Genomic DNA, 19,873 nt, shown 5'->3' on the forward strand with positions numbered 1-19,873 from the left:
ACAAAACTTTTGGCTATATTTGTATATGGTGTAAATCCAAGTTTACACCGAGGATTATAACATGGATGGATTTATGAGAATGTAAAATGGAAACCGGATGTTGATCCCATTTAACACTCTTCGTATTTGATAAATTGGTTGAGGCAAAACTCCAACCTTATTAAAACCCAACGCTTTCTAAGAGAGAAGTTACAGTTCTTGTCCGCTGGCCAAGAGAAAACCAACTTAATCGGCATATGTAGACAAGGTAGCAGATATAGTACGTAACATCGCACAGAGAATAATGACTCTTCACCAGAGTGGAGTGGAATAGAAACTAGTCCACCGGATGGCGGTGGAGGAGACTACCTTCAAAAATGGAGTACCGTCTGTTTCACCTTTCACTCTCTAGCAACCACCACCCTTAAACACAAATATGCAACACCGGCCTACGAAGCCCTTCCACTATTCCCCTCATTTGACATCGCAAATACACTGTCAGTGCCACTGGGGATCTAGATTGTCATTTGGGGTTACTTTCGGTTTTGACATGTATTTTACATCAATTATCAATGTAAAAGTCTTTCGAAATCAAATTTTACATGATCTTGACCAAACAGCCACAAACCTAACTGAAATATAATATTACACTGATCCACTATTTACATCGCAAATAAAAGCGACCAATAGCTATCAAACAATGTTTGATTTCAACAAGATAAAGAAGAGAAAAACAATGGTGTCGAGGTTCACTGTTTGTACATATCTTCCTTTTTCCACTTTTTAACAGAATCTATATTAAATAAATGGATAAATTTTTTAAGCTACCCCTATTGTTTATGAAATTGAGAAACTGTATTCTTAGTGTTTATATATTGTCTTAAGCTATCCTTAAGTTTTCAGACAATTGTATAAAACCTCCCTTGCTGTTAATTTTCCGTTACACTCTATTTTCATGTGACATTACGTGAGTAGTAATTATTCTAAAAATCCTAAAATACCCTTATTGTTCACCGTAACTATTGAAAGTTGCAACGGTAGCAGTGATTTTCGTATCGTTAAGAACCAGCAGTTAGGGATGTTCATGAAAAACTGAAAAACCAAAAAACTAAACCGAACCGAGAAAATTGAACTATAAAATGTGGTTAGCCAAACCGGTCGGTTTGAAATTTTTGAAAAACAGAAGGATCGGTTTGGTTTTCGGTTAACCTACAAAAAAAACAACAGTTAGCTGAACCGACCGATATATATTTATATGTATATTTTATATATATTTTTAATATATGTCACATATTTTCTATGTATTATATATAAAAACCGAAACTGGTGGACCAGTTAACCGATGGTACCAGTTCGGTTTCGGTTTGGCAAAATGAAAAAATTGGTACCACCAGTTTGGTTTATAAAAAAAGGGCCATGGTTCGGTCAACCGAACCGTGGACACCCCTACTAGTAGTGCCGGTGGGATCGCTAAGAGCCTCAAGAGTCCCTGCAATACAACTTTCAGACACCCATTTCAAGATTAAAAAAGAATAAAGAGATTGGGTCAAATGACTGAAAACATACTTTGCAAGAAATTAAAACTCTCACCTATGCGCCCAAGTAACGAACAAACATGCCACTACTAGAGTAACCAATCAAGACCCCAACTGAAGAAGAAATCCATTTTAAGACCCCAACTGAAGAAGAAATCCATTTTGGATTACACGAGGAATTAGAGGTGCATGATAATTGATAATATGACACATCCGTAATTGGGTTAGGCTCTTATTTGGAGTCGGAATATAACAAGAGCAGAAAGCGGATGCTCTGCTTTTGTCTTTGAACAGAGAAAAGGACTGAGTGAGAGAGAGTGAGAGAACGAGAAAATAATGGTTTCAGTTAAAGAGTGAGAAAGAGATTTATTTTCAGATCGCCTAATTCAATAGCTCAAAAATAGGTGGAGTTCGCCCTTTGAAGCATGGTTTAGTTAAGCAACAGGAGGGTTGTTCAGCGAACGGGAAGCAAAGTCTTGAGTCTCCATACCAACATTGACGGCTTTGCAGCTATCCAGAAGAGAGTACGCGCGCTAGTCAGACTAGGCGCCTGACTGAAACAGCAAAGGCACCTTCCCTGCAAATCCCCTACCCCAATATCTGCATGCACCACCAAACATTTGCTACAGCTCGTTTTGAATTAACTCACTTCCCTGCCCGTCTCGCCATCCCTCTGACATATATATAACAAGAAAAATTAGAGAAATAGAGCGATCTAAAGAGAGAGATGCAGCAAGATAGAGGTAGTGGTGGTGGAGGAGGAGGAGGAAGAATAGCAGTTGTAGGAGGAGGAAGAGAGGACCAGATGAAGGGGTTGCAACAGCATGATTGGCGGGTGAAACCGCCACCACCACTGGTGGTTATGACTATAGGATTACCACCACCACTGCTCTGTTTTCTCCATCTAAGCAGAAAGCGAATGCTTTGTGACAAGGGAGGTTAAGACCCAACTCTTAACCAATTGGGTCTTCTGGAGGGGGAAGAACAACGGTGCATAGCACAAACCTTACAGAAACCATGGGGAGCAGAATAGGAGTCAAGAAAGTCCTCGACTTGCCATCCCGGCAACATCTTTATCAAGTACTCCGATATGCTACTGGCCGATCCCCCTCCGCTTGTCGGATGATCATCAAACTTGTGAGTCGTAATAATAGCAGTAGTTGTTGGTGGAGGTGGTGGTGGTGGTGATGGTTTTTCAATTACTGGCAATGTAGAATGAATAACCCCTCTAGAAAATAATTGGAAATCAGGGGTTTTTCATCGATTGTTTTATTTTGATAATTTGATAAATAGTGTAGGTCTATTTTGATGTTTTATTTTTTTATTTATATTTATCACGTGTCAATTGTCTGATAACTTAAGGATACAATATGTAAACAGTACGGTACAATTGATCAATTTTGTGAACATTAGAGGTAATTTAAGAGATTTTCTTAAACAAATCGTTGCATAAATGGGTGTTTTAGTAAAATACAAACTGCAAAATATATAAGGTATTTAATTAGTAATGGCAATGGGATAAGGCGGGCCCCACGAAAATCTCATCCCCATCTCCATCCCATCTCGCTAACGAAGACAAGGTTATTCCTTAGGGATCTCAATTTTTATAATGTTAATAATTTTGTTTTTATTTTTTTTATTTTATTTAAAAAATAAAAATAAAATAATTAAAATTTATAATCTATTAAAATAATTTAAACATATTCAACTATATTTTTAAAATATTAATATATAATATATATATATATATACATATATACATATATATTAATAGGTATATTAATAAGTATATTAATATATTAATATTAATATATACATACATATATTAATACGTATCTACGAGCGGGATCGGGATTCCCAAGGGTGGGGAGTGCGAAAATTTCTCTATCCCCGTACCCATGAAGGGAAGGGCGAATCCCCGGAAATGGGGAAAATTGCCTGTAGATGATATGTAGGATTAACGTACCTTTACCTCGAATTGGGTCTGGGTTGACCTTAACCCAACCTAAACTCGACCCAAGTTTGACGTACCTCATCAATAATTCTCTGCTTGGTTTCATGATCCGGATCCATCTTGTGACGGTTTAGCAACGAAAAAGCAAACTTCTAGATCAATAGACCAATCGAGACTCGAGAGACCTACCGTAAGAAAGAGAGAAGGAAGCAGTGAACACTGCCTTTTATATCATTTTATTCCATAATAAATAGAGAGGGTGGATTCTAACGAACAAAAGGTCTTACAGTTGCAGTGTTCTAAGTTCTAACTGCTGTGCTTTGGAGGCAGCTATGGCTAATTGGTTTTCGGCTCCACGTCCGTCCGTTGCTTCTTCCCCCTACCCGTCCAAGCTACCACATATTCCATGCGTAAGAATATCGCGATGCGATCAAAGCCATGACTTTCACCGCCTGCCTTTTTCGCTCAGAATCCGTCTCCATCGCCGGTCCAGTTGTAGCAGCGTTGCTAATAGAACTTTCCATTACACTGATGATACCAGCAAGAAACCTCGCGAAACAAGCGGAGTTCAGCTCTACAGTGAGATTGAGAGGTATATGTCAATACCTTCTACCATAATTTCTTTTACTTTTATTAGAAGATCATACATAATCTACATATGTACTAATGAACAATTTTCTTTCTCATGAATTTTTGTAATGGCTATACATGAAATCTTAGAGGATTTCGTGCTTTTTAGTTCTCGAGTCCACGTTTCTGAATTGTAGAATGAATTCATAGAGGATGCTTCTTGGACCCAGCTGAACTCAACTAGCCCTTCTGCTCTATCAAGGGTTATCTTTTTTCGCTAAATATCAAAGGCCATATCTTGGTTTGCATGGACCTGTTCTACTATTTTCTGCTGGTTTATTTTGATAGCGTTTCAATGAATTTGCAGATTCAAATGCAAGAGAGGTCGTAAATGAAGCAGTGTTATAAAAATTGTTACCTTATCGTAAATCAGAGAGAAATCTGAATCAAATACCATCGTGAATTGTATCATAAGGTCATTTTTGTTTGTTTACAAATTTGTCAAAAATTAAGAACAGATATACTAAAACTTTTAATGTATAGAAAAGTGATTTTACCCAATTTTTAATCCATATCTACCAAATGTGTACCAAAATTAATAGAGTTTAACACTTATACACTATAGGCCTAAGATTATAGTCAAATTTGACTTGAAAGTCAGATATGTTGTGTGATGCAGATCTAGAGTCTATATCTCATTTTCTCGTTTACTGTAGCTTCGCTGTGCCTATTTGGTGGCACTTCATCAGGCTGTTTGGCCGGCGATGGGTCACTCCTGACATGGTGGGGCTTATCCAAACATGACCAACAAGTGGTTTTAACATTAGAGGAAAAATTCTATGAAATCTTGTTCCTTTTGTTTATCTGTTGGCACTTATGGATGGAAAGAAACACTAGGATTTTTTTAGTCTAAATGATGAGAAGCTCAAGCACTCATAGGTGGCATGAAAAGGAATTTGTTGTATGGGTATGAATTTTAGAGATTTCAAGGATTTTTCCTTGAGACAATGTATGATGTGTAGGGGAAGTGGAATTATGGGCTAGGGTCTGTTTTTCCCGTCATTTTATTTGGGCAGTTGGCCCTTTATTTGCAGCAAAAGTTTTCCTTATAAAAAAAAAAAGTTTTGGGACATTGTTACCTGGGTTGTAAGGAAACAATCCTCTATTATCACCCTGAAATCCATCTAAGTAGCCAAATTTTGTCACTGGAAATTGCAAACAAGCCATCATTTCAGAAGGCTATGGGAGAGCACCATCATTGGTGGTGATGACGGAAAAAAACATCATGGGAAAATAGCATTATTGTTACAATAAAGAAGAATAAACTAGAGTGGAATCTGGTTGCTACATTGGTAAAGAAAAAAATTGGATATCATGGAAGAAGTAAGGATTAGGCCATTTGACAATTGTAAGGCACCGTTTGCAGTGTCAAAACCAATTTCTATGTTGAAACATTGGCATTCAGTCAGAGATGGTTTCTATCCTGATTACAAAAGGGATGCCTAGCAGAAAATATGAAGGTCTAGAATCTTCCAACAGCCATTGCTGTAGGTATCTTGGGTTTTCCCTTCAATCTTTCGACGACAATCATCTTCAAACAAATAGTGATTTGTCTGGTGGTTTTGTTGGGGCGGATGAGACCTCTCTCAATCTTATCAACCTTCATATGTCCCGCATTAAAGTGGTAGGCTGTATTCTAGAATTCATCCTATTAATGATGGAGTTGTTTGATGGTCTGAAGTTCAAAGTTTGGTAGACAAATTGTTAGCGCTCCATTTGCTGAAGGTTGAAGACAATGACATGGCATCACCTTAGGAAGTTCAAAAGACATCCATGGTAGTGATAACATTAAGTTGATTAATTCTGACTGGCCATCTAGAAAATGTTTTCTGAACAAGCATGCTCAATCCTCACTGCCTATCTTAGATCTAAGGGTCCATAAAAATAACATTGGGACAGGGGTAGTCAGGAAGCCTGTTAACCTGACACATGGATGATTGAGAAGGGAAGTCCATTAGATGGTAATTTCTGGAACATTGGATCTATGGTCCATGCCAAATAATGTAGAGGGAAAATTGATTAAAATTCACTATTTGGTTAGGCAGGTTGAACCAGAGATTAATACAAGAACCGGTTTCAGAAGATCATAGGGGTTGTCCAAGATAACAAGTCACACGACTCACTTAAAAGTTATGTGGCTGGACCTAGATGTCGAAAGAAAATATGTGAAATGGCAAGGTATGGATAAATAGCTAGGATAAATGAGATGAGGAAAAGTTTAGTGTCTCTTCTGATGAATTAGACATTGAGGGGTGTAAGGAAAAAATATCAGGTCATAAGGAGGTGATGCCAATAATTGTATTGTTTACTTAAGATATTTTGAAAGAGCCTACATTTGCTCTGGTGGGGAAGTCTGACAGAAAACTAAGGAACTTTGGTAGGGTGTTCTCTCATTCGGCTAAACAAGGGTAAGGAAAAATCTTAAATTCAGAAGTACAAGGACAGGGTGCATTGAGAATGAGATTAGACACAACTAAGTGTCTTGTGTAGGACCCACTGAACAGGATTACAGAAAAGGCTCATCTGATAACAAATGAAACTTTGGTTGATCCTCTCATGTTAACATTGCCAAATTTGAGCCCTGAGGCTGAGGATGTTTGGGCTTCAGTGGTTAATAGGTGATATACCATTGGATATTACATGTTTTTTGGCGGTGACCTTGTCAAATGGAGAAGTAAAAAGCTGATTGTTGTGGCAAGGTCAAGTACAGATGTGGAATATAGAGCAATGGCCCATGATGTAGCTAAAATTTTGTGACTAAGAAACTTGTTAGAAGAGTTGTTTCCTTTTTCCAACACTATGATAATAAGGCAGCTATTAACATTTGCTTTTGTTTTTATTGTAGGTACAGTAGTCCGAACCAGTAAGGAGAAGAAGAAAGAGAAGAGAAGAAGAAGAAGATGAAAGAGTTGTCGAAGTTGATAGCTAAACCCTATCAGTCAACCTCTTAATAGTGATTAGGCTTCTAATTAAATGTACAAGGACTAAACTGCCCCTACTTAAGTATGGGACAGAGAACCTCTAATAAGACTGCCACATAAGCTCATAACTTAACCAACGTGAGATGACTAATCTACCCTTATTCGGCTAACTCTAACACTCCCCCTCAAGCTGGAGAATATATATCATATAATCCCAACTTGTTACATATATAGTTCACTCTCCCTGAGCTTAAGTATTTTGTAAACAAATCTTCCCACTGATCACCTGAGCTTACATGTTCTGTGCTTATCTCTCCAGTAAGAACCTTCTCCCTTACAAAGTGGCAATCAATGTCTATGTGCTTTGTTCTCTCATGAAAAACAGGGTTGGATGAGATATGGAGCGCAGCTTGATTGTCACAGTACAACTTCATAGGTTTATCCATGTGGAACCCGATTTCTTGTAGGAGATTCCTCAACCACACTAATTCACATGTGGTGTGTGCCATGGCTCAGTACTCGGCTTCAGCACTGCTTCTAGCCACAACCGTCTGCTTTTTACTCTTCCACGTCACAAGATTTCCTCCAAGAAATGTGCAGTAACTTGTAGTAGATCTTCTATCAGACACAGAGCCCGCCCAATCTGCATCCGTGTACCCAACTACTTCAAGTTTTCCTCCTGGTTTATACAATAGCCGACGGCCTGGAGCTCCCTTTAAATATCTTACAATTCTAAGAACTGCATTCCAGTGAGATATACGAGGGTTCTGCATAAATTGGCTCACCACACTGACTGCAAAGGAGATGTATGGTCTCGTGATAGTCAAATAGTTCAGCTTCCCCACTAGTCGTCTATACCTTCCAGGATCATCAAATATTTCCCCTGTATCACCGCTCAACTTAACATTTGGTTCCATAGGAGTCTCAGCCGGTTTTGCACCTAACAGTCCTATTTCGTCCAATAGATCGAGAACATATTTTCTTTGGCACAGGTTTACACCTTGTCTTGATCTAGCAACTTCTATACCCAAGAAATACTTCAATGTCCCAAGGTCTTTTGTTTGAAAATGATTTTGCAGAAAGACCTTGAGTTTGTCGATCCCCAATTTGTCACTGCCAGTTATGACAATATCAACCACATGGACCACTAATAAAATCTTTCTAGCTTCTGAGTCATAGCTGAACACTAAGTGATCAACCTGGCATTGTTTCATTCCAAAATTCTTCACCACTTCACTAAACTTCCCGAACCAAGCACGAGGCGATTGTTTCAACCCATAAATTGCCTTTTTCAGTCTGCACACCTTACCAACCTCCCCCTGAGCAACAAACCCAGGTGGTTGCTCCATATATACCTCCTCTATAAGGTCACCATGAAGGAAGGCATTTTTTATGTCAAGTTGAAATAAGGGCCAATCATACATAACTGCCAGGGAAATTAACACACGGACAGAGCTAATCTTAGCCACTGGAGAGAAGTTCTCCATATAGTCCACTCCATACAATTGTGAATACCCTTTAGCAACAAGTCTGGCTTTCAGACGCTCCACACTACCATCTGGCAAGTATTTAACAGTATACACCCATTTACAACCCACAACATGCTTACCAGGGGGAAGAGTAGTGGGCTCCCACGTGTGAGTATGCTGAAGAGCAGAGACTTCCTCCTCCATTGCCTGCCTCCACCCAGGTGAACTAAGAGTCTCTTGGACATTGTTAGGTATGTAAATGGATGACAATAGTGAAACAAACTGGCGATGTGAGGCGGAAAGGCGAGATACTGAAACAAAATTGGAAATGGGATGGAGAATAGAACTACGTTTACCTTTCCGTAAGGCAATGGGTAGGTCAAGTCCTGGAGGTTCAGCAACAGGAGCAACGACAGGATCCGCGGACAAGGTAGAAGCTGGAGGAGGGGCCGGTGTCGTTCGACGTGTATACACTTTCCGAATTGGTGGTCGTTTAGTAGGGATCTGCACTGGATGAGATGATGAGTCAACTCCAACAGGAACACCCGGAACGGGATCACTGACCGGAAGAGGAAGAGGAAGTAAAGGTGGAGACGAAGATGCTTTGGTTCCTGAGAAGAAGGAACAAACTCAAAAAAGGTGACATCAGGACAGACATAGCACTTCCGAGTAATGGGATTGTAACACTTGTACCCTTTTTGAGTCCGAGAGTAGCCAAGAAAGACACACTTAATGGAGCGTGCATCCAACTTGTCTATTCCAGGACTCAGATTGTGAACAAAGCACACACAACCAAAGATACGAGGTGTTAACGGAAAGGGAGACAACGTGGGAAACAAGATAGAGAAGGGAGACCGACCATGAAGAATAAAGGAGGGCATCCGATTAATGAGGAAACACGCAGTAAGTACAACATCACTCCAAAACCGTTTAGGAACACTCATATGATGAAGAATAGACCGAGCTGTTTCAAGGAGATGACGGTTCTTCCGTTCAGCCACCCCATTTTGTTGAGGAGTGGATGCACAAGAAGTTTGATGAATGATGCCATGCTGTTCTAAATACTGTTGAAAGGAAGTTAGAAAATATTCACGACCATTATCTGAACGAAGAACTTTGATTGGAACACCAAATTGTGTACGTATTTCAGCATGGAATTTTTGAAAAATGGAAAATAATTCACTCCTTTCTTTCATTAAATAAATCCATGTCATTCTTGAACAATCATCAATAAAAGTGACAAAATACTTGTAACCATTATAAGACTCTATTTTGATCGGGCCCCAAACATCTGAATGAACCAAAGCAAAATGACTCAACATACGACTTTCAAATCTAGGACTGAAGGAAACACGACGATGTTTCCCAAACTGACACGACTCACACTGTAACACTGACAAATGACTCAAAGACGGAACTAGTATCTTGAGTGCCTTGAGAGAAGGATGTCCCAGTCGACAATGCCATTGTAGAGGAGTGAGTGAAGTCTGAAGTGCAACTGACGATCCACCACCTTCAAGGTAATACAATGCACCAGATTCATGCCCCCCACCAATCTTCTTCCCCGTCCTGAGATCCTGAAAAACACAAGAGGAAGGGAAAAAAGTAACAGAGCAGTTAAGAGTCTTGGTTAATTTATTAACAAACATAAGATTGAATGGAAACTTAGGGACATATAGAACAGATGATAAAGAAAGAGAAGCCATGTCAACATTGCCAACACCACAGATGGGAGAGGAGGAACCATTGGCAAGGGTAACAGTTTGAGATGTGGAAGTTTCAGAGAGAGAAGAGAACACACCTGGAGTCCCGGTCATGTGATCAGACTTCGGAGTCAATAATCCAATGAGAGGTTTTAGATGACAGGCAAGTTATACCTGAGTGGGGAAGAGTAGCAGTAGTGTGCTGTGAAGTAGACTGAAGGAACCGCTCATACTCATCACGCGGTACACTCACCATCTCCCTTCCGGAAACAGATGTAGATGTGGAAGGAGTTAGGTCTGCCTGTTGATTATCACTGACATCAACCCCACCAGCAATAGCATGATTGGCCCATTTAGAGGGAGGGCGGCCATGAAGATCATAACAAAAATTTACGGAATGTCCTTCCCTGCCACAGTGGGTACACTTCCTTGTAGAGCTGCCTTTTTCTTTGCCACAGCCTCCCCCTGAGTCACGACCACCACCACGGCCAAATATGGAACCACCACGACCTCCTCGGGAGGCATGTCTCCCCCTTTCGTACCACGTCCACTTCCTTTGGCTGTTACAAAAGCTGATCTATCAGACTGTGTGGGATTCTCTATCTGTCCCAAAGAAATCCTGCGAAGCCGAGCAAACACTTCCTCAAGTGTAGGAAGGGTAGAGCCCCCCAATATTTGGGCTCTACTAGTTCATACTCTGATTTCAACCCCACTAAGAACTTGGTGACATCTAGTTGTTCCCTCTGTTGTTGCTGAACCTTAACATATGGAGTGAGAGGATGATAGACATTGAGTTCATTTCTGAGGTTCTTCATACTGGCATAGTACTCTTCTAGGGTTTTATTTCCTTGTTGCAGACCAAAGTACTCCTGATAGAGCTGGTATACCCTTGTAGTATTATCTTGCCCAGAATACAGCTTCTTGGCATGTTCCCATATGTCCTTAGCCGTATCTAAGAACATGAAGTTGGCACTTATTTTGGGTTCCATACTGTTCCATAACCACGTCATGATTTGAGCATCCTCTTGTTCCCAATCATCAAACCCTGGAGAGTCAGCCGGTGGTTTATTTTCTTTCACATGCTTCACTTTTCTCTTTGCCTTGAGAAAAACTTCCACCGGCTTGGCCCATGGAACATAGTTCTCACCATTCAGTTTAATTGAGGTCATCTGTACACCTAGATAATCAGAGGAAACCACCACACTAGGTTTCTGATCACTACAGCCATCTCCCATTGCTGCCATGATACTCTTTCAATGCTGCCTTTTAATCTGAATTCCCAATCACCAACTAAGTGCTGCTGTCAAGAGTTTGATGTTCCAGAATTACAGCAGTCCCTAAACACAATGATACACACGCCTTTGTTCTTATCCACACCACTACTAATTTCACAAAAAAAAAAACACAGACTACACCGACATTAATTCAGCAAGCTCTCTTACAACTACTCAACAAAAACTCAACTAGCTGTCACACCACTACTGCTGTCAAGAGTTTGTGCATTACAAACACCACCACACAGCCATAGCTGTCACACACAATACAAACCTGCTTTAACGTTTTTAAGAGGGCACCACAAGACCAACAAAAACTCAACTAGTACCATTGCATTACACCTTGCACCATTCGGCCACCTACAGTAGCAGCCCTTACACCATTTGGTCTCTGTAAACACAGCCTGTTCTTGAAATTTTTCCAAGAACCAGGGCAACAACCAACTTAGTTCTCTAGGTTCTGATCAGTCCTCTCAAGTTCTTGAAGATTTTCAACCCAGAAATACCAACAGCACACAGAGGAGAGATAACCAACCTTTGTTTGAGAGCTTCAGCCAACCATTCACTGCTGAAGTTGTTTTCTTAGGAAAAAAGGTTCTGTGCACCAGAAAAAAAAGAGTTGTGATGTTTCAGGCCTGGGACGAACCACTTTTCTCCATTGACAGCCCAGAGAAGAAAAGGAGAGAACACGAACTGAAGTTGTCACGAACTGAAACAGGTCACGAACTGAAGTTGTCAGGCTCTGATAACCAAGGTGAGATGACTAATCTACCCTTATTCGGCTAACTCTAACAGCTTTAATCCCATTTAGCACGACAGGACAAAGCAATTGGCACTTTTGTTAGCTCTCAAGAGCAATTGGCACTTTTGCAGACATATTCATTAAGAATGTAAGCAGCTTGTGGCACGCAGAACCTTGTAGTAAGTTGGGTATGCATGATATATATACTCCATTACAGGAGATTTGTCTCTCATTTGTTAGCTCTCAAAAGCATTTGGCAGAGATATTCATTGAGAATGTAAACAGCTTGTGGCATCTGGAACTTTGTAGCAAGTTGGGTATGCATGATACATATACCCCATTAGAGGGGGAGTGTTGTAATACTTAATGTACCGAACATAGGAGCATTTATGTCCTTGTACTTAGTTTCTACACTCTTAAATAAGAAACTGGGCACTGCCACTCTCATTACATTCCTTCAAATTTTTGTTTTTTCTACTTGTCTTTATTTATTTGTTTACTTTTTTATAGATAACAGAATGTCTTTCATTCAATTCAAATAACCCCTGTTGACCAGAAAAGAGCTATAGGATATTGTCTTCTTGTCTTCCTTATTCCTCTAACTGAGCTATTGCAGAAAACACTCCTTGATAACGCCTAATATATTTGCCTTTGAGTCTTATCTCCACTGAACGAAACCAAAAAGAAGTACCTTGTAATAACCTACCTCCACTCATCTGTACCTTTGGTTTTACCAAAATGCTCTCCTATAAAATCTTTCCAACCTTGTAGAGAGACCGGGCCGAATGGGCCCTAGTATCTATCCTTGTAGTGTGTTATTTATTTATTTGTTTGTTAATGAGCCTATCTTTATGGGCCTGTTATTTCTTTTTGTAAGTTATTTTATGTTTCTGCCTAGCTGGCCACCCACTTAAGGGCATGCTTGTAATTATCCTAATAAATGAAGTTTAACAAAAGGATTAGATAGGGGAGAGAGGGGAGATAATCAAACTCTTCTTCTTCCTGTTCTTTTCCCCATCTTCTTCCTTTGTGCTGCTGTCCTCTACTTTTCTTCTTCTTTTCTCTCTAATTTTAACCAAGTTTATATCAGTTTTAGAGGACTGATTCACATCTTGGTATCAGAGCAGGTTTCTTTCTTCCTTATTTCTCTTTTTCTCTTTTCCCATACACCCTTCGATTAAGAGTGTATGGAGAGATATGTTCTCTATAGTTCAAAGGATCTTTTGCCTAGTTGGTGAAGTGTTTGGAGAGTTGAAATCTAGCCGAAAACTGCCAAGAAGTGGCACTGTATTTTTTTTTTTCTGCCCAAAACCCTAGCCGATTAGAGAGTTTAGAAGTTACAGGTAAAGGAGAAGTTTTGGGTGTGGCGCTCAGTGCTTGGGAGGTGTCTTTTGACTTCTAAAAGAGGGTGGTTCAGTTCTGGAAGAGATTGGGAAGCTTTGGTAGGAGCAGTTGTATCTTCTCTCTTTCTACCCAATAGTCGAGCACAATGAAACCCTAGTTTTCAAGCATCTGGGTACTGTTTTGACTTCAAGTAAGTTTATAAAGACCAAATTTCTGATTTTTTTATTTTTGTTTGATTAATGGAGCAATACGGAAGTGAGTTCAAGCAGTCTATAGTTAGATGAAACCAATTACCTTGCTTGGGCACTGTCTATACGGATTTATGTCTATAGTAGAGGAAAATTAGGGTATCTCACAGGCAGTAAGGTGAAACCTGAAGAGACAGACCCTGAATTTGAGAAATGGATGCAGGAGAACGATACTGTCATAGGATGGTTGGTCAACTCTATGCAGCCCCATATAAGTCAGCACTATCTTTGGATGTCTTCAGCCAAGGAGATCTAGGATAGTGTTATGGAAACCTATTAATAGAGGTCGAATGTGGTAAGAGCCTACAAGCTGAAAAGTGATGTGAAAAACCTGAGATAGGGGGAGAAGAGTGTGGCAATCTACTATTCTATGTTGAAATCCCTATGGCAGGAAACTGATGTTATGGAGACTGTTGTATGGGAGAGTACGAAGGATGCAGAAACTTTTAGGAAGTTGGTGAAATGAAACAGGGTCTTTGAGTTTCTTACAGGACTCAACCTTGAGTTTGACATTATTAGTCACAATATTCTAGCCAAGGATGAGGTAACTCTTGCCTAGTTATATGCTATGGTAAGTAGTGAAGAGAGTAGGCGGCAGATTCAATTACAGAGTCCACCTACAGAACACTTTGCACATGCTAGAATTAAGCTGAAGGGTTCAACTGAGAAGAAAGAGTTGGTATGTGAATACTACAAGAAATTGAGGCATACTAAGGACACTTGTTGGAAGCTTCATCTAGATCCTCTACCTGACAGGTTTTAGAATAACAATAGTTTTAAGAAGACCAGTCAGATAGGATAGCCTAAGAGAGTTAATATTGCCACAGTACCCGAAGGAGGGAGTAAGGAGAGTGAAAAAAAGTCAACCATGAAACAGTTGGCAGCAATGAAGGCAGATTTTGAGAAGTATGGAAGGTTGTTAAATCACTTGGAAGCCACTGTCTCTACATCTCACTCTTCAGGCAACACATCATCATCATTCGCATTTGCTCACTCAGGTATTAGTGCTTCTACAAACCATGCTTTAGTTTCAGGTAATCATAAAATCCCTTGGGTCATTGATTTTGGTGCATTAAACCATATGACCAACTTGTCTAATCTTTTTTGTTCATACCACCTTCTCTCTAGTAAAGAGAAAATATCTCTTGCTGAAGGGTCTCTTCCTCCCATTTCTGGAAAGGGCGATATCAAGACCTCTGACATCCTTATTTTATCCTCTATTCTTCATGTCCCCAACTTAATACAAATCTTTTATATGTTAGCAACTTAATTGAATCCATGAACTGTAGCATAACCTTCTTTCCCACTCATTGTATTTTTCAAGACCTGCAATGTCAAAGGATGATTGGGAGCGGCCATGAGGCGAATGGAATATACTTGCTAGACACACTTGATAGGATTCTTGGACCACCTCATGGAGTAGCCTTGGAGTCAGTTTTGTTAGAGTTTGTTGACAGAACCTTGTTATGCCATTTTCGGTTTGGTCATTTGTCTTTTTCTTTTTTGAGTCATTTGTTTCCAAATATGTTTAAGGGAGTGTCTTTATCAAGTCTTCATTCTGAGTCGTGTGCATAGTTCAAAGTATCGATACGATACGCTCGATACGGGGCGTATCGTATCGTATCTTTTAAAAAAGATACGGCCGAAACGCCTATTTCCAGGGGTTTCGGACCCCCATTTTTTTTAATAATAAAAAATATCTTATAAGCTTCCCAAAAACCTAAGTTTTGAAAAAAAAAACTAAAAAAAAGTATGTATCGGTCGTTTCCAAGTACCGATACGATACGACCGAAACTTGTATCGTATCGATACTTTGAACCTTGGTCGTGTGAACTGGCAAAGCATTGTAGACAATCTTATTCAATAAGCAATAAAAGATCAATTTCTCCTTTTTATATTGTTCACTCTGATGTGTGGAGGCCATATCATTTGCCTACTATGGGGGGTTACAAGTACTTCATCCTTTTTAATTGATGATTATTCTCGTTACACTTGGATTTATCTCATGAAATCCCGGGATGGAGTACCAACTATTGTGCAAAAATTTTATGAACTTATTTGATAGAATTCAGGTCTGCCTTAGAGTTCGGCCTGACTGAGTTCAGTTATGTAGAAGAAGAAAGAGTGATAGAGAAAGAGAGAAAGAGAGAAAGAGAGAAAGAGAGAAGAGAGAATTCTGGTTTGAACTGAAAGAGTCAACTTGACTTCTCCCAGTCGGCCAATAAGTATTTATATTATTATTAAAACATAACTGAAAAGACCTATGTGCCCTTACTTAAGTTAAGAGCACATGTTTCAACACAACATTACAGATCAGCAACATCAATCAAGGTATAAAGACGGAAATACCCCTACGCTAACACTCACCCTCAAGCTGGTGAGTATATATATCATATACTCCCATCTTATTACATATGTAGTCCACTCTTCCCCGACTCAAGCCTTTTGTAAATAAGTCAGCCCACTGATTTCCTGTATTAACATGTGTAGTGTCTAGCTCTCCATTCAACACCTTCTCCCTCACAAAGTGACAGTCAACCTCAATGTGCTTGGTTCTTTCATGAAACACTGGATTAGAGGAGATATGAACTGCAGCCTGATTATCACAATAGAGCTTCATTGGAGTGTTAATGTTGTACCCTACTTCTTGTAGAAGGTTCCTTAGCCACACTAATTCACAAGCGGTATGCACCATAGCCCTATATTCCGCCTCTGCCCTGCTTCTTGCCACAACTGTCTGCTTCTTACTTTTCCATGTCACCAGGTTACCTCCCAGAAACGTGCAATAGCCTGTAGTAGACCGCCTATCAGACATAGAACCGGCCCAATCAGCATCAGAATACCCTTCTATTTCAAGTTTTCCCCCACTCTTGTATATCAGACCGCGACCCGGGGCCCCTTTTAGATACTTCACAATTCTCAGAACCGCATTCCAATGAGGAGTCAGAGGTTTTTGCATGAACTGGATTACACTAACTGCAAATGAGATATCTGGTTTAGTAATGGTTAGGTAGTTCAGTTTGCCCACAAGTCGTCGGTATCTGCCAGGGTCTTCAAACACTTCACCCATATCACTACTTAGCTTGGTATTTGTGTCCATGGGTGTTTCAGCTAGTTTGGCACCCAACAAGCCTGTTTCTTCCAGCAAATCAAGCACATACTTCCTCTGGCACAGGTTAATCCCATACTTGGATCTCGCTACCTCTATCCCCAAGAAGTATTTCAGTTTACCCAGATCCTTTGTCTGAAAGTGATCCTGCAGATAAGTCTTCAGCCTATCAATACCCATGTTATCATTCTCAGTAACAATATCATCTACATACACCACCAATAGTATTTTTCCTCCTAGAGAGTCATTACTAAATACAAAATGGTCAACTTTGCACTGTTTCATGCCAAACTTCTTTACCACCTCACTGAACCTACCAAACCATGCTCGAGGAGACTGTTTAAGCCCATATATAGCCTTCCTTAGTCTGCACACCTTACCATCCTCCCCCTGAGCAACAAACCCTGGAGGTTGCTCCATGTAGACCTCATCGAGTAAGTCACCATGCAAAAAGGCATTCTTGATATCAAGCTAATATAGTGGCCACTCATACATGGCTGCAAGAGAGATCACAACACAAACTGACCCTATCTTAGCAACTGGTGAGAAGGTCTCTGTGTAGTCAATGCCATAGGTTTGGGAGTACCCTTTTGCAACTAATCGCGCTTTCAAGCGTTCAACACTACCATCAGGCAGATACTTAACCGTATAAACCCACTTACAACCAACAACTTGCTTCCCAGGAGGAAGAGCAGCGAGGTCCCAAGTATGATTATGATGAAGGGCTGAGAGTTCTTCTTCCATGGCACGGCACCACCCTGGAGAGGCAAGGGCTTCCTGGACATCTTTAGGAACAATAACTGATGATAACAAGGTAACAAACTGGAGATGGGAAGCGGAAAGGTGAGTAAGAGAAACATAATTAGAAATGGGATGAAGGGTGCAAGTACGTTTACCTTTTCGCAAAGCAATGGGTAGATCAATCTCAGATGCCAAGTGGGGTTCTGGTGCCGGATCCGTCGACGGAGATGTAGTCGGAGGAGTAGTAGCCGGTGCACGTGGGCGATGTGTATACACATGACGGATAGGTGGGCGTTCAACAGGTGGTGGCACCGGAGGCAAGGATTTGGTCACAACTGGAACAAAGGGAGGAGGATCGACAACGGGAAGTGGAAGGGGAGGAGGTGATGAGGAGGAAGAAGCATCACCGGACCTCAAAAAGAACGGAGTAGACTCAAAGAAACTGACATCAACACACACAAAGGACCGTCGAGAACCAGGATGGTAACACCTATACCCTTTCTGGGTCCGAGAATAGCCAAGGAAGATGCACTTGAGAGAACAGGCATCAAACTTGTCGTTCCCAGGACCCAGATTATGGACAAAACAGACACACCCAAAAACTCTCGGTGTAAGAGGGAACGGGGACAAAGAGGGAAACAAGACCTGAAACAGAGACTGACCATCAAGGATGAACGTGGGCATCCGATTAATCAGAAAACAAGAGGTAAGCACTACATCTCTCCAAAAAGGTTTGGGAACATGCATGTGATGCATTAGGGATCTTGCTGTTTCAAGGAGATGGCGATTCTTTCTCTCAGCCACCCCGTTTTGTTGTGGGGTGTAGGTACACGAGGTCTGATGTATAATGCCGTGTTGGTCCAAGTATTCCTGAAATGATGAGGATAAATATTTGCGGCCATTATCAGAACGATAAACTTTGATGTGGGTACCAAATTGGTTACGAATTTCAGCATAAAATTTTTGGAAAATGGTAAACAATTCACTTCTTTCTTTCATTAAATAGAGCCACGTCATCCTTGAAAAATCATCCACAAAAATGACAAAATATCTGTATCCATTATATGACATTACTTTATAAGGACCCCAAACATCTGAATTAACTAAAGAAAAAGAACTCGACACACGGTTATCAACCCTAGAACTAAAGGGAACACGATGGTGTTTCCCAAACTGACACGACTCACAATCCAAAACAGAAAGCTGACTCAAGGACGGAACCAAGGACTTCAAGACTTTGAGCGATGGATGACCAAATTGGCAGTGCCACTAGAGAGGAGAAAGAGATGACTGGAGAGCTGTTGGAGTTCTACCGCCACCACCGTCAAGATAATACAGTCCACCTGCTTCATGCCCTCCACCAATCTTCATCCTCGTCTTGAGATCCTGAAAAACACACATAGAAGGATAAAAGGTAATGGAGCAGTTAAGTGATTTGGTCATCTTATTAACAGACATAAGGTTTAAAGGCAATTTAGGAACATATAGAACTGATGAGAGGGATACAGGATCTAGGTCAACATTACCAACACCACAAATTGAGGATGTGGAACCATTAGCAAGGGTGACAGATTGTGATGTTGAGCAATGAGATAAGGAGGAAAACACACTTGGAGTTCCAGTCATGTGATCGGAGGCTCCAAAGTCAATGATCCAGGGATTGTGTGTAGATGCCAGACAAGCTATACCTGAGTGAGCAAAAGTCGTCGTGTTTTGCTGTGATTGGATAAACCTCTCATATTCATCATGGGGAACACTCACCATCTCCTTCATGGGACCATCTGTGGATGTAGGAGGCAACTGGTCAGATGAATGATTCTCCTGTCTAAAGCTGGAACTTGAGTCACCGGTTGCGGCATGATTGGCCTAGGTTGAGGGAGGACCATGTAAATCATAACAATAGTTGATGGTATGTCCTTCCATACCACAATGTGTGCACTTCCTCGGGCCTGAGCTACGTCCTCTACCACGGGCTCCCCCTGAATCTCTGTTCCCAGTACGACCACCAATACGATTATAAGTAGACCCACCATTGCCACTTCGGCCATATGCAGAACCACTACCAACACCACGGCCAGACCGAGCTCCCCGAGCTCCACCTCTACCACCACGGCCTCTCGATGCAGCAAAGGCAGATCTATCTGAGATATTAGAGTTCTCAGTAGATCCGATAGAAATCCTCCGAAGTCGAGCAAATACCTCTTCTAGGGACGGAAGAGCTGAT

The 19,873-nt window shown here is 40.7% G+C and overlaps 1 protein-coding gene and 1 long non-coding RNA gene across 3 annotated transcripts in view; one reads left to right on the top strand and one right to left on the bottom strand.

Annotated features, from left to right (window-relative positions):
• Positions 1-1,904: 1,904 nt before the first annotated feature.
• LOC148853283 (uncharacterized) lies at positions 1,905-2,776 on the bottom strand. The gene is made up of 2 exons (XR_016112214.1): positions 2,520-2,776; positions 1,905-2,187 (listed from the first exon to the last, which is right to left on the bottom strand). It is a non-coding gene; the product is annotated as an uncharacterized LOC148853283 (long non-coding RNA).
• Positions 2,777-3,332: 556 nt separating this feature from the next.
• Positions 3,333-19,873, top strand: part of LOC148853284 (Gut esterase (DUF1350)) — a 106,721-nt gene continuing 90,180 nt past the window's right edge. Inside the window, exon 1 of one of the 2 annotated variants that reach the window (XM_088983801.1) lies at positions 3,333-4,060. In XM_088983801.1, the coding sequence (XP_088839927.1) occupies positions 3,801-4,060 (260 nt within the window). In that variant the 5' untranslated portion in view covers positions 3,333-3,800. The remainder of the gene's footprint in view (positions 4,061-19,873) is intronic. The other variant, XM_088983802.1, reaches the window with a different exon arrangement.

The sequence above is a fragment of the Nelumbo lutea genome, chromosome 4, assembly GCF_056320005.1.
Source record: "Nelumbo lutea isolate HS-2025 chromosome 4, American lotus-T2T, whole genome shotgun sequence".
In the NCBI taxonomy this organism is placed as follows: domain Eukaryota; kingdom Viridiplantae; phylum Streptophyta; class Magnoliopsida; order Proteales; family Nelumbonaceae; genus Nelumbo; species Nelumbo lutea.